At 35.1% G+C, this 17053-nt stretch overlaps 1 protein-coding gene across 1 annotated transcript in view; it reads right to left on the bottom strand.

Annotated features, from left to right (window-relative positions):
* Positions 1-578: 578 nt before the first annotated feature.
* Positions 579-17053, bottom strand: part of LOC150100629 (ubiquitin carboxyl-terminal hydrolase 3-like) — a 301152-nt gene continuing 284677 nt past the window's right edge. The window contains exons 14-15 of the mRNA XM_090401701.1: positions 10109-10149; positions 579-1853 (exon numbers count right to left, since the gene is read on the bottom strand). Coding sequence (XP_090257827.1) covers positions 1729-1853; positions 10109-10149 — 166 coding nt within the window. The 3' untranslated portion in view covers positions 579-1728. The remainder of the gene's footprint in view (positions 1854-10108; positions 10150-17053) is intronic.

Consider the following 17053-nt stretch of genomic DNA (forward strand, 5'->3'; position numbering starts at 1 on the left):
AAAGCCGCTTCATAGACACACATACATCCCACACAAAGAAGACTGAGGAGTGTTCTTTACTGAGTGTGCATTTTTAAAGCCTTTGACAATGTTAGCTTGAGCTGGCAAAATGCTGACATACAAATAATTAATTTTCATTCCAGTTCCACAGTTCTTGTGGAACTGTGGATATTTTATATTTTTAAAACATACGTTTTCTGTATGTTTATATGTTTCTGATGTTTAATTTTATTTTTTATCATTTATAGCTTGATTTTTCTTTATTGACAGCTTATATACCATATTCAAATTTTTATATTTTCTGAGGAGTGGTAAATTTTTTCCTAGGATTGGTCTCAGTCTGCAGACCACATCATTTGGGAAACAATGCACTGTTACAAACTATTTCTGTGATCCCTATGAGTTTGTTACAGTGGGAGTTGACTGTATAACAAAAAAAAAAAACTTTCCACAATATTCATTTTTAATTTGCTGTTCAATGTATGTGAATTTGGCAAAATGAAACAAGACAAATACATTAATTCCCCCATTTTATTTAAGACACTCATATGAGTGAATCAAAATTTGGGGCTATTTACACAGTATTTATACACATTTGACATAGTAAACAAATGTAGATTTTCTTCATATACATAGCATATTTTATTTATATATATATATAAACCCCCCCATAAAACTCGGAGAAATTTGTTTATTTGCAACTAACTTATATGGCTTAGAGGGAAAAATAAAAAAAATAACAGCAGCTCAAAACCGAAAGTTTGTTGCAATAATTCAAATACTGAAACGAGATGGGTGTTTATAGGAAAGGATAATACACGTAATAGTAGTAATAATAATAAAAAACATTCTGCATGCATAGATGAAATGCAGCCTAAGATAATGTACACTATTTTATGCTGAGTTCTATTACATTCATTTCAAATGAAGGTCAAGCAAGCCATAATCAAGCTTTGTCTAACAGGGCTGTGCTTTGGTATCTTGGAGAATAAGTGGTTGGTTTTCTAGGGAAGAGTTCACTATAATTTTATTTATTTATTTATTTTTCTTCTTCTCAACTATGCTATACCAAACAAATGCTTAGAAACCTGATCAAGTAAGGGCCACCCTGAGTATCTGTACCTCCATTCCCCTGCACAACCCTGCCAACTGGTGATCTAATCTGTAATATTTTTATGTACGTATATTTATTCTAAAGATAAGTAATTAATGACATATGATAGAATTAAGTTTCTATACATCACTTGGATCTATAAACATTAACTCATAGTCATAATGCAGCTAAACTGCTTGTTTAATGAAAATGCTAATAAAACTGGGGAACAGCAAGAAATACAACATTAAACTTATATTTGGTATGGTCTGCACATAAAATCACTGATCCAGTTGATACTATGACAATAAACAATTATGTCCATTGTCATACCAAGACTATTGATCATTTGAGTCGCATAAAGATTGAAAGGAGGTTCTGGCTTTCTATTCTTCATACTATGTGGGTTAATGAATTTGTACAGTCAACAAATCAGCACTGCAGCTCTTCTTTAGTAAGTATGAAAATTCCATAAAAAAACTCCCCTCCCTTCCCACCCAAAAAGGTTCATTTTCACCATCACCAAGTTCACAGACCTATTAGCTCAATAAATGAACCAAGTCTTACTGTACAATCTTCAACTTGCAAGTTAAAAAATGTTCAACCTGAATACTGCTTTTCTGGTATTACCAGTTTTACAAACTGAAAGGAGTTAAATTCAGTTCTCGTCGAATGTAAAACAGGATGTAGGCCTTAGATTTTGACACAGTAATTTCATCAGTAACTGTCACTGTACTATCATTGAAATGATGCCAACAACCTAAATATATATAAATAAAAACACATCAGAAAAAAAAAAAAAAAAATATATATATATATATATATATACACACACACACACACACATATATATTATTAAACATTGTTAAAATAAAGTTTATTAAGAATAAAATACAAAAGAGAAAATTCATATGGAAAAACTTGATTAGTAAAATTTACACCTACACTTCCTGGAAAGAAGTCAACAGACACTATAATGTGAGGAACAAACAGCCATGGTGTAAACCTTAAGATGTAGAACTTCCTTTCACTGTGATGACTGCAGGAATCCTAAGGGTCATACTTTCCACAAGCATATGATAGCAATTAATGAGAATTTTGGACCTTTCTTTCTGTAGACATGTAATGAGGTCCTGGACTGTTGTGGATAGGGTGTCCTTTGACCTCACCTAATGCTCCAGTTCATCCCATAGATGTTCAATAGAGTTGAGATTGCAGAGGCCTGTCAGCAGTAGCCTCATGACATGGTGCAGTGTCTTGCTGAAAAAGACAATGGTCTGTTCCACAGAAACACCACAAAGTATGAAGCATTGCATTCTCAAGAATGTTCAGCTACTTCACTGAGTTCAATCTTCATGACACCACAAATAGAGGTCCAAGGCCAAATCAGGAAAAATAGGACCATACCACTATCACACCACCTCTGAATTTCAGAGTTGGGATTACCCACTCTGGTAAGAGACATTCACCAGGCATCCACCACCACATTCATCCATCTGCTTCATAGAGGGTGAAGAATGTTTCATCACTCCTTAATAGAGTTTTTTAAGTTTCCATGTCCCATTGTACATGCTCTTTGCATCACTGAAGATGATGCTGCATATCAATTTGGGTACTGTGGAGCTTGAATATTGCAGTCCTGCCATGGAAACTTATGCTGTGAGCTTCAGTTTTCTGAATGCTTTTGTGCAGATTTGTGTTCCGGTCAATGCCAGAACTCTGCATTCAACATGTTGGCTGACAAATGTTGGTTTTTACATATACTTTTTAGCACCCTATGGTTACATTTGGTGAGTGGTGGGTCATCTATTGTGGGTAGCGCTTGACTCCTGTGCTTCCATCTCAATATGGTATCACTGATTTATATCAACAATTTGCCAAACAGATAAGACCTGCAACATGCCATCCTATCATAATGCCTCTTTAAACTCTATCAGTTCCCTTCTTACAACCATTTCACCCAGACACAGTTGCACTGACTATTGGATACAAATACCCGACTCATTACATGGCATGATACACCTTGCACATGGACTTCTTTCCAAGCAGTGTATGCTTCACAGGTCTCTTCAGTATAAAAATGGAATGGCAACTGAACAATAACAGAAAATTCTAAAATGCATCACCACAGTCAATATCTGCCTAACTAAAAAAATGCAATTATATATAATTCAAAGTTAGTGCAGATCAGATGATTTAAAAAGTGCTCTTCCATCAAGATAATAAATGTAGACCAACAGATCTATTTAGGTTAGCACAACAGAGCAATGTTTCACAAGTTTCTTTATAAAGAATTTCTACATGAAATCTGTTTTTATGAAGGATTCTTGCCTTATTCCAGTAAACTCTTCATGGAGATGACAAGTTTTAACAAGTCTAAACTGTTCAGATTCATGATGTTTGTTATGCAACTTGTACTTCATGATGAATAAAAGCAGATCTTCCAGATTGTTTGTAATTTAATAACCCACAAGAAGAACAAGGAATCTGGTAAAAACACCTAGGAAACTTAGGAGAAAGATTTGAGAAAAGTTGAGATTTTTCTGACAGGATTATTATTATTATGTAACATCTCCAGGGAGTCCAAAGACTCATTGAGGGAGGGCACCTACTCTACAACTCTCTGTCTCCACCACTCAACCCACCAACTACAATGAACTGCAACTACCATCATCATCTACACCAACGCCATCTACCACCCATCATCATCACTAGTATTTTCAGAGACAATCACAAACATCCGTGCCCATGGCAAGATTCGAACCCAGCCTTTTGGCTGGAGAGCGGATACGCTGACATGTATATGTATGATAGGTAATAAAAATGTTCCGTGGTTTTAAAATTTTTACTATACATCTGGAAATGCCTTGCACGTGACAGAATGGATTTTATCTTGAGCAGAAGATAAAATTAGTTATTTTATCTTGAGCAGAAGAGGCAGGGATCCTATAAATGAAAAATGCTTTTTTTTTTTTTTTTGATAAAGACATCACTAAAACCATTTGATGAAAAAGTTGACTTAATGTTCTGTAATTCTTTCTATATAGAAGTTTCTCCAAAGAACATTAAGAATGGTCAGATATATTAAAGTCATGATAATCCCACTTTTTTTTTAATTTTTTTTTTTTTTTTTTTAGGATGGTATGATTCTGCATGGATATAATAGCCTGTATTTATTTATTATAGAATTATTTTAGCTTCTTTCCATTTCCTTAAGATTTTACTAGAGCTAACTTAAACAGCCTAATCAGAGGCAATGCCAATTCTTTGGAATTGCCTCTGATTACATTCTCATTCTCATAATACACAAGCTGATATCCCATTTTTCCCATGGCAGTACTTGCACTAAGATTCTAAAATATCCCAAGTACTTCAAATTCATCAACCTCTATTCTCACATCAGTTCCTGTCACATCTCTCACAACAATATTTTCACACTTGGAAGGCGGCCTTTGCAAAGTGGTCACTCAGTAACTTAACTATCTGTCTGTTTCACTTACCTCCCTACCTTCAGCACTCTTAAAAGTTATCCTTCCACAGTCTCTTCTTTCTTTCCTTTACATAGTGAAAGAACTTTCTGGGATTTCCTTTGGTCTGCTTGGCTAATTTCTTCTCATAATCTGATTTTGTTTTCCTTATCATGTTTCATCACTTTTCTTGTCTGTGCTTTTTATTACTTGTGAGCTTGCCAAATGCCTTTCTCCTTATACATATCCTTCACAATGTTTTTCTTTCTTTCTTTTTTTTAGTTAGTTATTACTTCTAGACATGCATTTTTTCCACTAACCAACAGTATGCATTCATAGCAGATAATTTGACCATAACTTCAGCTTACCATACCCCCCCCCCCACACACAGAGAGAGAGAAAGAGAGAGAGAGGGGGGGGGGGGTGGAGCAGAATCCTATATGCCACCATCATCATTCCAAGAAACTTGGAATTTTCAAAACTCCAAGGCATAGTGAATATGGTCCAAAGGGTCAGCACTGCATCTGGAACAAGTTTTGTTTACATCATTCTGGATACAACACAAAAACTCCACCAACCTTAAAAAGAGCACTATGCTCAATCAGACTCTACATATGCATCACATCTCTATGCTAAACTAAAGATACAATGGATAAACTGGGCTCATTCCTAAAACATACAATCAGAATAATCTACAAGCCTCGGAACAAATTTTCAGACAGACTGTCAGAACTCTTCTCCTTGCTAATCACCTACAGCTATTCTCTGTCAATTTGATACCCAGTATTTCAGACAAAATTACCTTGGTTAAAAAAAAAAAAAAAGAACATTAGGCAACCAAAGCGTGACACAACATACCTAGGATAAAGGCCATTTCATCAAATGGAAGAAAGCCTGGCTACTACACAAATCTTAATTCAAACCACAGAGACTGTTCTCACATCACCATTGGCAGCACACCAATGATGGTCTGAAACAGTGCAAGTTCTACATAAGATCACACCATAATTAGTGCAGTGCTCTATCTTCCTGTCAGCATTAATCACAAAAGATTACCATGAAGAAGTCACCCTCCATGCATATGACTGTCCTTGGTCTCAAGATCTTTTCATTCTAAATTCTTCATTGAGTGTGCACCACTCTTTGATAATGCTAGCTTGAACTGGTAAGACATCTGCACGTAAATGATGTAGTTAATAAATTATTTTCATTCAAGTTTTACATAATTTTTTTCCAGAAATTTTGGCATGAATCAATGCAATAGCTACAGAAATCTGAACATGGCAACTTATTTTGCTTCTCCAGCAAATAAGCAGACTTGGTTGCTCAAGTGGTTAGCATATCTGCTCTCCAGCCAAAAGGCTGTGGATTAAGTCCCAACGTTAGTAGGGATTGTTTGTGATTGTCCTACTAACTCTGAGTGGAAAGGGAATCTGTGACCTTACAGCGTCCAGTGATGCCAAATATGAGTAACTAACCAACCAGCAAATGATTCAATTGCATCAATGCCAAAGAACAGTCTTCTGGCCTTTGGTTTTTCTACAACTAGCGATGATCAATATCTACACTCTGTCTGTTTTCATTAGTCATTTTCTAAGTAATAGAATAATCCATTAACTGTCAATTTCTACACTACACTACCTTGACTATACACTGAAAGATTTAGTTGCTTCAACAGTAATTCCAACAACCAATAATAAATAGTTAACAATATGGATTTTTCCATTTATATACAGTAATCCCTCAATTAGTGTGCCTGTATACATCTTAAAAATAAACGTTACAGATTTTAAAAATTTTCTATCTATACCATTTTATGGCAAACTATTTTAAGAAAATCACTCGCCAGAATGAAATAATTTAGTTATCAATTTAAAACATTTTACAAAGTTATTTTTAATGGCATACTACACTACTTCCATGTACACTATGTTCCAAATTTTTACCGCCTAAATTTATGTCGTCTGCTATAGTACGCTCACAGATTCGAGACCCTTCGACACTTCTGCGCATGTCACAAAAAGGAGAATCCATTCCAATAATAGGGTAATCAATCCATCTGGGATGAGTTGTTTATTATTATTATCATCATCATCAAATTCCTGCCATGTACCCTCAAGGGGTGTACAGGATATGATAGTACTACATGAAAACAAAAATTACATCATTATTAATTTCCTATCTACAATTTTCCTCCAAATCAGCCTGTTACTTGTCATCACTCCAACATTATCAGATCTTATATTTCTATCATCTAAGGCACTTTGTACCGTATCAATCCACCTATATCTTGGTCTTCCTCTGGGTCGTTTTGCTGCCAGCCTGGCAGAGAACACTTGTTTTGCTAATCTTTCCTCGCCCATTCTGTTTAAGTGACCATACCACCTGAGATTAGCTCTGCTAACACATTCCTGGATGCTGACAATGCCAAGTAAATTCTTTCCTAATATCCTCGTTTTTAATATGATACTGCCATTGATGCCATCTGTTCACGCCTATAATCTTTCTCAGGACTCTCATATCTGTGGTCTCTAGTCTTTGGTCAAGTGTTTTACTTCTGACCCAGCTCTCAGATCCATAAGTTAAAACTGGTTTGAACACTGTCTTGTATACAGCTAATTTAGGGTTCCGACTAATTTCTCTCTTATTCCATATGAATTTATTCAATTGACTTCCCACCATACCAGCTTTGCTGATTCTGTTGTCTATTTCTATATTTAATTTACCATCTTCACTAAAAATCGTGCATAAATAGCTGAAATGTTTTACTTGTTCCACAGGTTCTCCATTCACAACACAGTTGACATTTTCAATGATTCTGCCTATTTTCATTGTCTTTGTCTTTTTATTGCTGACCTTCATACCATATCTATTACAACAGCTATTCAATTTAGTCAGAGAATCTTGCAAACTTGTAGCGGATTTATTTAGAAGTATAACATAATCTGCAGAAAGCAAAGAGCTGACATTAACATCTCCAATTTTGATATCATGTTTAATACCACTTTCCTTCATAATGTGATCCATATAGATAATGAATAACAGAGGGGATGATGTACATCCTTGTCTCACACCAGATTTAACATTAAACCATCTTCCTGTACTTCCTTCAATTCTAACTGCTGACTTACAACTCAAATAAAGACTAAGTATTGCTTGATATAATGCCCCATTGACACCATATAACTGCAGCGTATTGAATAGCTTCTCTCTTGGCACCTTGTCATATGCCTTTTCCAGATCGACAAAACTTAAATACAGATCTTTGTTATATTACCATGCTTTCTCGACAATTTGTCGTAAAGTGAAGATCTGATCCTGACAGCCTCTATTTGGCCTGAATCCAGCTTGTTCTTCACCAAGCTTTTTTTCCACAATTCTTCTCAACCGTTTCTCAGGTATACTTGCATAGATCTTGCCAGGAACACTCAGTAGGGAAATACCTCTGTAATTCTCACATTCAGTTTTATTTCCCTTTTTATATATGGGTACTATGAGAGCTCTACTCCAATCATCGGGAATTCGTCCCTCTGTCCGCTTTCTGAACTATGCAGTGCAGCCACTGTAAGACTCTTATACCACCATACTTCAGCATTTCTGGTCAAATATCATCTACTCCTGCTGCCTTTCTACATTTCAAGCCTTTGATGGCTTTTTCTACTTCAAGTATGGATATGTATTCCTGACTGCATGCCTAGTCAATGTCTTTTACCACTGTGCTGACATCACTGCTTGTTTCATTTAGCAGTTTTTCAAAGTAATTACTCCATACTTCAAGGATATCTTTTTCTCCCGTTTTCATGTCACCTTTATCATCTCTAATTCCTTTTATAGCACTCTTTCCTCCATTCTTAAGCTTCTTCAACAATCTCCAGAATATTTTGCCACCTTCTTGATATTTATTTTCTATATTCTTGCCAAAGTCCTCCCATGACTTTTGTTTAGCTAGTTTTACACAGTGTTTAGCATTCTTGCATTTGTCTCTATATTCTCTAAGAGCACAAGCTGACTTATTTGACAGGAACTTTTGGTATGCTTTCTTCTTTTCCTTCACTGCCTCTTTAACTTCCTGTGTCCACCAGGGAGTTCTGATTTTTTTATCCTTACAGACAACCTCACCACATGCCTCTCTGGCTGAATCAATCAATGTTTTCTTCAGAGTTTGCCACTGAATCTCCAAGGTTTGATTCCTGTTCTCAAACTCTTTCATTTTTTCTTCAATAATCTTTTTGTATTTTAGTCTACAGCTCACATTTGAGAGCTGCTCAACTTTTATTCGCTTTAATATAGAATGATGGTTGTTTATTATTACGTCGGAAAATTAACTTTTCTTTTATGATCATTGTAGTTTTTAAAGTGGTAACTATTTTGCTTGTATAACAGTTGGGAAATTTTATCTATAAAGTACACGATTTCGCATGTTGGTGACCAATTCGTATGTCCTTCATTTCTTTCTCCCCTTCAATGATAACGTCCAAGAGTTAATTAAATCTCATTCTGAAGAATTGAGTGATTCAGACTTACTAAATTTAGATGCACAGCAGGAAGATCCTGAAGAATATGAAGAAAATTTAACCACTGATAGTCAACCAAAAGAGATTTCACAGAAACAATTTGAAAATATTTTTCGTACAATCGAAGTTTTTAAGCAGCAATGCTTAGAGACTAACCCTGATGAAGAGAAAAGCAGTAAAATTTGCAGAAGAGTAGAAGAGGCAATAGGGTTGTATGAAAAAAAAGAAACAAAATGCCTGCCAAACTATGTTAGCTGAATTCTTTGTTAAGTAAAATAATAAAATTTATATTCTGAATATGTTTTATTATCTTGCAGCTTCATGGTTTTCCTTTAACTAGGCCCTGAGACATACGTTAATTCTTTTATAAAAAAATTAAGGTTAAAAAAAGAAATTTGAGGAACGAATTATACTTTTTCCCATAGGTTATTATATTCGATTAGTGCGTTTTCGATTAATGCACCTATTTTAAAGAACACATTAGGTGCACTAATCGAGGGATTGCCATTGTATTGCATATATCAACAGGGTTTTCATTTAACTTAATTATTTGAATTACATTTGTACAAAGTTGTTGTGCTGCAGTGTGACAACATTTCTGATTATATAATGTCATACAGCCAGAAGAAAGCCTGTTAAACCTAATTCTAGTTATTGCCTAGAGGGACTTTTCTAGGCTTGCTTTCAGCTGATACCCAATTTTAGTCTCTCTCTCTCTCTCTCTCTCTCTTTGACACAGGCTATTAGATTTTTTCCACTTGGAAACATATTTTTAACCATGCAACTGAAAAAAACCCCGTAGAATTCAGACTGTGTTTTAGACAATTTTTTCTCTTCCTAGCAAATCTAGGAAGAGAAACTACATTGATTCAACTCTACAGGTATATATTATGTCTGAAATAGTGCAAGTTCCATGGTCAATTTTTTGAGCATGGTTAACTGTTTCCACAGGGCTACACAGGCACCTTTATATACTTCATTAAATTCATTAATATATTTTTAAATTCTAAATATTAAATAAAACTGTTGCTTACCTTCATGAGTAGCATAAGCAGTATAATGTCCTGAGCCAGCACTAGAGAGAAAAAAGATAAAACAGGTTTGTGGATCTCTAGTCAAGTCATAGCTACTGTTGGACTCTGTTTTCAAAACAAATTAACTTAAATTTTAAATATTTTCCTAACATAAATCTGCAAACCTATAAAAGTCCTTTAGGTACTCATATTACATTACACTCTTATAATGAAGTACTGATGTCAGGTATTAAATAAATTTTGAAATTCAATGTGGAGCAATTTGGATAAAATGATTTAGTCAATCTTGGCCTACTGGACAGCATCTCTGTTTTTCAATCTACACAAGGTTCAAATCCACTGTGGAATGAATACTTATAATATGGTTTTGAACAGTAAATGATTTTCATTTGACACCAAGCAAATCTATAAGTCTTTTTATTGAAATAAAGGCACAATGAATTTGGCATGATCAGCAATAAAGACTAAACTTTGATAGTTTGAGATATTATCGCAAATTGCAACCGAGGTTATAATGTGCTAAGTCAAGGTTCAGAAAATTAAAATTCAACTGCAAATAATATATAAAATATAACATATGATGCAATAATATAAAGATAAAATTGTTATAACAAGTCGCATAATCTTGTATATAACTGATTTCTGTAAAAATTGATGAATGTGGTACAACTTCTGTGTATTTAGGCTTTGGGAGTTAAAGCTCAAGAGTGAAAACAGTACAAAGAATTAAATACAAGTTTAATGGTTCCAATATTTCATCTGTCATGGAGACCATCAGGAATACCATAAGAATTGTAATGATGCTTACAAACAACACAATTTGCTGATGACAATATTCTTTTAGACAACTCAGGAATTTCAAAAAATAATCAATGTGGAAAAGATTAAATATGAACACAAGGATGTACAATAAATATATAACCAAAAATCCAGTACAGACAAATGCTGGGAAACTGATATAGTAACTTACTACAAAAGATCACAACAGAGGGAGGCTCTGAAGAAGTTATACATGGAATTCATTCTGGTTAGGTTTCTTTGGATCCAAGTGGTATGGACAAGGTAATGTTGCAAGAAATAATAAAAAATGGGAAAAGGTGATATCTGATTGGTAACCCAAAGATGGAATCTAATAGTGAAGCTTGGGTGTTGAATATTATTCATAACTTATTAATGGTATGGACACCACCAAATGAACTATTTTTTTTTAAAAAGATGTTTTGACAAAAAAGGAATCCACAAAAGTTAAAAGCAGGCACTTGAAGAAATTTGAAATACAGTAAAACCCCAAAGTTACGCGGTAGGTGGGACCAACAAAAAGTGCACAAGTCGAATTCGCGTAACTCCGGGTATAATTTTGCATGTAATTTATATATACAAACATACAAGTGGGACGAAAGGTTTACAAAAACACCTATATTTTTTAAGAAACATAATCATAATTGTAGTTTTCGTACATAAAGAAAAAGAAAGTTATTTTGATGTCGATGGTTTCATAAAATCTAATAGATTCGCCTGACTGTATTTTTTTTTTACTTGTAACGCAAAATTTCTTCATAGCAAGCTAATGATTTTTTTATTCCTTGCCTTGTGGCTACAATTCATTCCTCGTTAGAATCTATGTCTTCCAAAATCTGTAAACCTTTCTTTTATGATTGTTCTTACTGTGGATTCCTGTAGATTGAACTTCTTTGCTAGCTCACAAATTTTCATTCCGCCTTAAAAATCATTAATAACGTTGAGTTTTGTTACCAAAGTCAATGTTTTTCTTTTCTTGCTAGCAGTAGAAGAATCAGACTTGCTTCTTTTGGATGACATTGTTATTTTTTATGTGATAAAATTTTTATCAAGAACATAACATTAAACAATCGCAAGGTTTGTAGACTATAAAAATCGCGTATGAATGGAGACTGCACGAAACATGTCAGTGCTTGTTCACAGCATGTGCAACACTGGCAAATGCGGCCAGCGCCTGAAAGATACGACTAGTGGTGAGGCGTGAAGTGGGACAGGAATGTAAGTCATACCCCGACTTACATTATGCATAACTGCATAACGTAAGTCGGGGTATGACTGTACTACAACAGCACCAATGTACAACATTCCAACTGCAACTTCAATGAGATCACATGGTTGGTTATAAATTTATTGTTACAGGTGCTTACAGAAGCAGCTAAGAACGCTCTCAGTGTGGATCATAACATTGCCATTACATCCAAACAAGTACCAAAACTAGAAATATCATGATGAATGTCGAAGGGCATCTACAATCTTCCACATTCATAGCAAGCATTCTAAAAAAGGCTAAACCACCAAAAAGTAATATACCACAGAATGAAATAGCTACCTTAAAAATGTTATATAAGAATTAAAATACTGTCATTACTAAAGCTGATAAGGATAATGCAACTGTTATTAAGAATCAAGTGGATTACAGTAAAAAAAAAAAAAGCAAGATCTTTTATGTGACAGTTCAACTTGCCAAATTATAGATCGAGATCCCATTATTTCTCAAAGGAAAAAAGTCTGCAAATCATTGAAAAAAGTGACTTATTAGACCAAAGAAATTATCAACAAAATAAAACCAATTCTTGTTAAACTACCCTGTGTTTATGGAGTACCTAAAATCCACAAATCTGATATTTCCCCTATGTCCTATAGTTGATAGCATAGATAGTCCTACTTATAAACTTTACAACAGTTAAGTCTCTTAACCCCCCCCCCCCCCCTCCTTACTGGCAACTCCTCTACTTCTATAAACAATTCAGCCTATTATTTCAAATCATTAGTTAAAAATCATATCCTTAAAAATTCAGACATAATGGTTAGTTTCGATGTCACTTTTTTTATTTACTAATGTACCACTAATAGGCATCCCCCCCCCCCCCCCCCGATATATTTGAATTACCCAAATTTACAATGTATGCAAGTTATTTTACACAAGGAGGAAAAATCTACAAACAGATCAATGGTACTGCTATGGTCCCCCCCCCCCCATCCACCCTTTAACTTTTACATTTAACACTTTGAAAACAAAATACTTACCACGGCTACAATACAAGCCCCTAGCATGGTTACACTTTGTTGACAATTCATTTGTCATTTGACCCCATGGACAAGACACTTTGGATGCTTTTGCTACTTACCTAAACAGCCAACCCTAAAATTCACTTCACAGTAGAAAAATAATCTAATAGCTGTTTGCCTTTTCATGACACATTAGTCACCTGCTTTTCAAATAGATCATTATCTTTTTTTCCATTTACAGAAAGCCAACACATACAGGAATATATCTACATAAACAATCACATCATCATCTAGCCCAACACTATGGTATTTTAAAAATGCTTACAGAGCCAGAGTGATCTGTTCTAATGATATAGCTCTTTCCACAGAACTAAAATATCTGCACCATATTTTCTTGGTCAATGGCTACAATTCCTACAAAACAGATAAATACTACATAGCCCCATTACTTTTCCCCTCCTCTAACATACAAGAACAAAACATCACTATTCCAATGTCAGCAGTACACCAGAAAAGATAGCCCAAGTACTAATAAAACATGAATGTGGCTTTCAACACCACATTCAAACCTTACATTAAATTAGCAACTCTGATCCACTCTCCTAAGGATAAACTCAATCATCTACCATATCTTGGAGTGTATGAAGTTCCTTGTGACTTGGTAGATAGGAAGATCAGTTAACATCTGACTTGGAGAACAAACACATTCACTACATTATTATGGCAAGTCAGGACTGGCAGACCACACTTTGGACACCCTTTCACACAGGATTAGATGGAAGAAAACCAGAAGTCATCAGAGATCAGAAAGATTATTTTTAGACTTCAGCCATGGCTATGAAGCATCCTCCTAACCTGAACAAGTATGGCTGCATTAATTTGCCAAAAATTTGGCAGACTATTATTCTAAGATCAACTCCTACATAGTAATACTTTTTTTTTTTTTTTTTACATTACAGGGCACCAAATTAAGACTTTAGATCTTTTATCTGTTACAATTCGAATTGTTTCACTTACTCATTGTTGCACATAAACTATAACATGCTGTTTTATGCTCTGAAGATGCTGGTTTGAAATCCAGTAAATATAAGCCAATTAATAAGTATCTTTTTTATATGAAAAAAAAATGGCTGAAGAAAAGAGGAGTGATGTCTTTGTGACAAATGAAATACTGGAAATATTAAACCTGTGTTTAATTCTTTCTTTGTGCTGTTTTCATTCCATTAAACTTTAATATGTGAGATGTCGAGTCAGATAAAATATTACCAAGCGTTTAGAGCTCAAGGAAATTACTAAAAGCAATAAAATATGACTATGCTCATTAAAATAATGAGGGCAGTTGATTAAAATATGATGAATGCTTAGAACAAATGACCAACTCGGATATATCATCATTCCTAAAGAGGAAGGGGTGTGACATGAATGTGACCTACACCATGCTGAACAAGAACAACTTCCAATCTGTGAACCCTGTGCAGAAATGGCCGAAGCTTAATTTCAGGTTTAATCTAGTATAACTTGTTGTTGTTCTCTCTATGCCATGATGTTTACCACTGGAATAGTAACTTTTATTTATTCATTTGTGGGGATCCTCCTGTTCCTTGACCGCCCCTCAGGACTGGCTCAGCCCTCCTAATGAGGGATTAATTATGTATTTTTTGACTGTAGTCTGTGTGTTCACGGGGCCAGTTTGCCTGCTTGCGGGATGAAAAACCCCAGATAAACTGGGGGAAAAAAACTGCTGTCCATGCCTAAGACTGGCTAACTTGGTTATGGCTGAGGAAGATCCTCAGATTCCTCACATCGTTGATGGGAATCAAACCTAGGACACCCCTTCCCCAGCCACTTAGCTAACTGTGCAGAGAAGTAGTAACTTATCTTATAATCTGTCTGTAATCTGTATAGGGCAGATGATGATGATGATATCTTAGGAAATGAGCTGACCTAGTTGCAGTGTTGCAAGTTTAATTTCCCTTGGTCCCAGCATGATTTGGAATCCAATGCAAGGGGATGTTGAAGTGTTGCCTACAGATTTGATGGAAGATATGTTATATCTTCTATCAAATGTTATATCTTCCATGATATCTTAGGAAATGAGCTGACCTAGTTACAGTGTTGCAAGTTTAATTTCCCTTGGTCCCAGCATGATTTGGAATCCAATGCAAGGGGATGTTGAAGTGTTGCCTACAGATTCGATGGAAGATATGTTGAATCTGAGAACACATTGTTTGAAAGGCATATCAGACTTTTTAAAGCCTGCAGTTTGTGCAAATGATGCACCTCTAGTAACATTTCACCTTTATATAATGCAATGCAAGCTCCATGGCACAGTTTAAGTAGTTTATATGCTAAATTCCCATTGGATCTGATTAGATATTATGCTGCCTGGAAAGATAACAGAAGATCCTAAACAATGATTGAGCCATCTGTATGGGATTAGAACAAAATCAGAGTATTCTGCTCTGTGCATTGGAAAGAACTGCTGCAGAGGGAGAGGTGGAATGTTACCCTAACTTGCATGAAGAAGCTGTATGACAGAATGCAGTTGCCAAGAGGCAATATATGTTAAGAGGAACTTGTGCAATATTGTCTATACTAATGTAATGTCTAGAGCTTGTATTAGCTCTTTTATGTGCAGCCCAAGGGGAATGTGGCAGTCTGTAGGATATTATGTTTTCCCAATGCATAAAAAATATCTGCCCATGTGGGATGAACTAGGAAGATTTTTATTTACTGTATTTATTTTGATTGCATATTCTGATACATAAAAAAGGTGAGGTAGAAGACTTGATGAACTACCAACCTATCAGTGGTTTACAAAGTGTTTACAAAAGTCTTAACTCATAGGCTTTGTGTGACTCCAGACCTAGCACAACCAAAGGAACAGGTAGGCTTTCGAAGGGGATTTAGTACAATCGACCATATTCAAGTTGTACAGCAGTTTATTGAACAGTGTAATGAATATCAAATACCACTATGTCTTGGTTTTAATGACTATGAGAAAGCCTTTGATTCACTTGAAACTTGTGCAATATTTAAAGCATTACGAAACCAACAAGCGGAGGAGCCATACATCAGGACCATCAAATCAGCAAACACCAATGCCACAGCAGCAATTCATTTCAATAGGAACATCTCTACTGTGGAAATACAGAGAGGAATAAGACAGGATGACATGACACAGTATATCCGAAATTATTCACAGTGTGCCTAGAAGAAATATTCAAACTTCTTGATTGGGAAGGGAAATGTCTGAAGATAAATGGAAGACATTTAAGCGATTTACGCTTTGCAGATGACATAGTTATCTTTACTTCAACTGTGCATGAATTACAAACTTGTATCCATGAACTCCAAATTGCTAGCAAAACAGCTGACCTAAAGAAGACCCAAGTTATGTTCAATTGCTATGTCCAACTAGAAATAATAAAAATCAATAATGAGGAAATTAAAGAAGTAGATCATTACATATACTTAGGAACAGATATCAATGGAGCAAAATATCATGGACGAAATTAAAAGGCGCATGATGCTTGGGTGAGAAGCATTTGGAAAATTGCATTCAATATTCAAAAGCCAACTACCATTATGCCTGAAGAGAAAAGTTTTTAACCAGTGTGTTCTTCCTACATTGACATATGGCTGTGAAACATAGACACTAAATGCAAAGGAAATTCAGAAATTAAGAATAACACAATTTAGTATGGAAAGAAGTATGCTTGGTATCACAAGCAGATCACAAAAGGAATACATGGATAAAAAACCAAACCAAAATGGCAGTGGGCTGAAGACAAGGTCGACGATGGACAAAAGAAGTACTGGATTGGATTCCACAAGAGGAAAAACGACCACAACGCCGACCTAAATCACGGTGGATTGACAATATCAGATTTGCAGGAATGACATGGGAAAGCGTGT

This window comes from Typopeltis vanoorti, chromosome 12 (genome assembly GCF_054136105.1).
Source record: "Typopeltis vanoorti isolate ZY-2024b chromosome 12, IOZ_Tvanoo_1.0, whole genome shotgun sequence".
NCBI classification, from domain to species: Eukaryota; Metazoa; Arthropoda; class Arachnida; order Uropygi; family Thelyphonidae; genus Typopeltis; species Typopeltis vanoorti.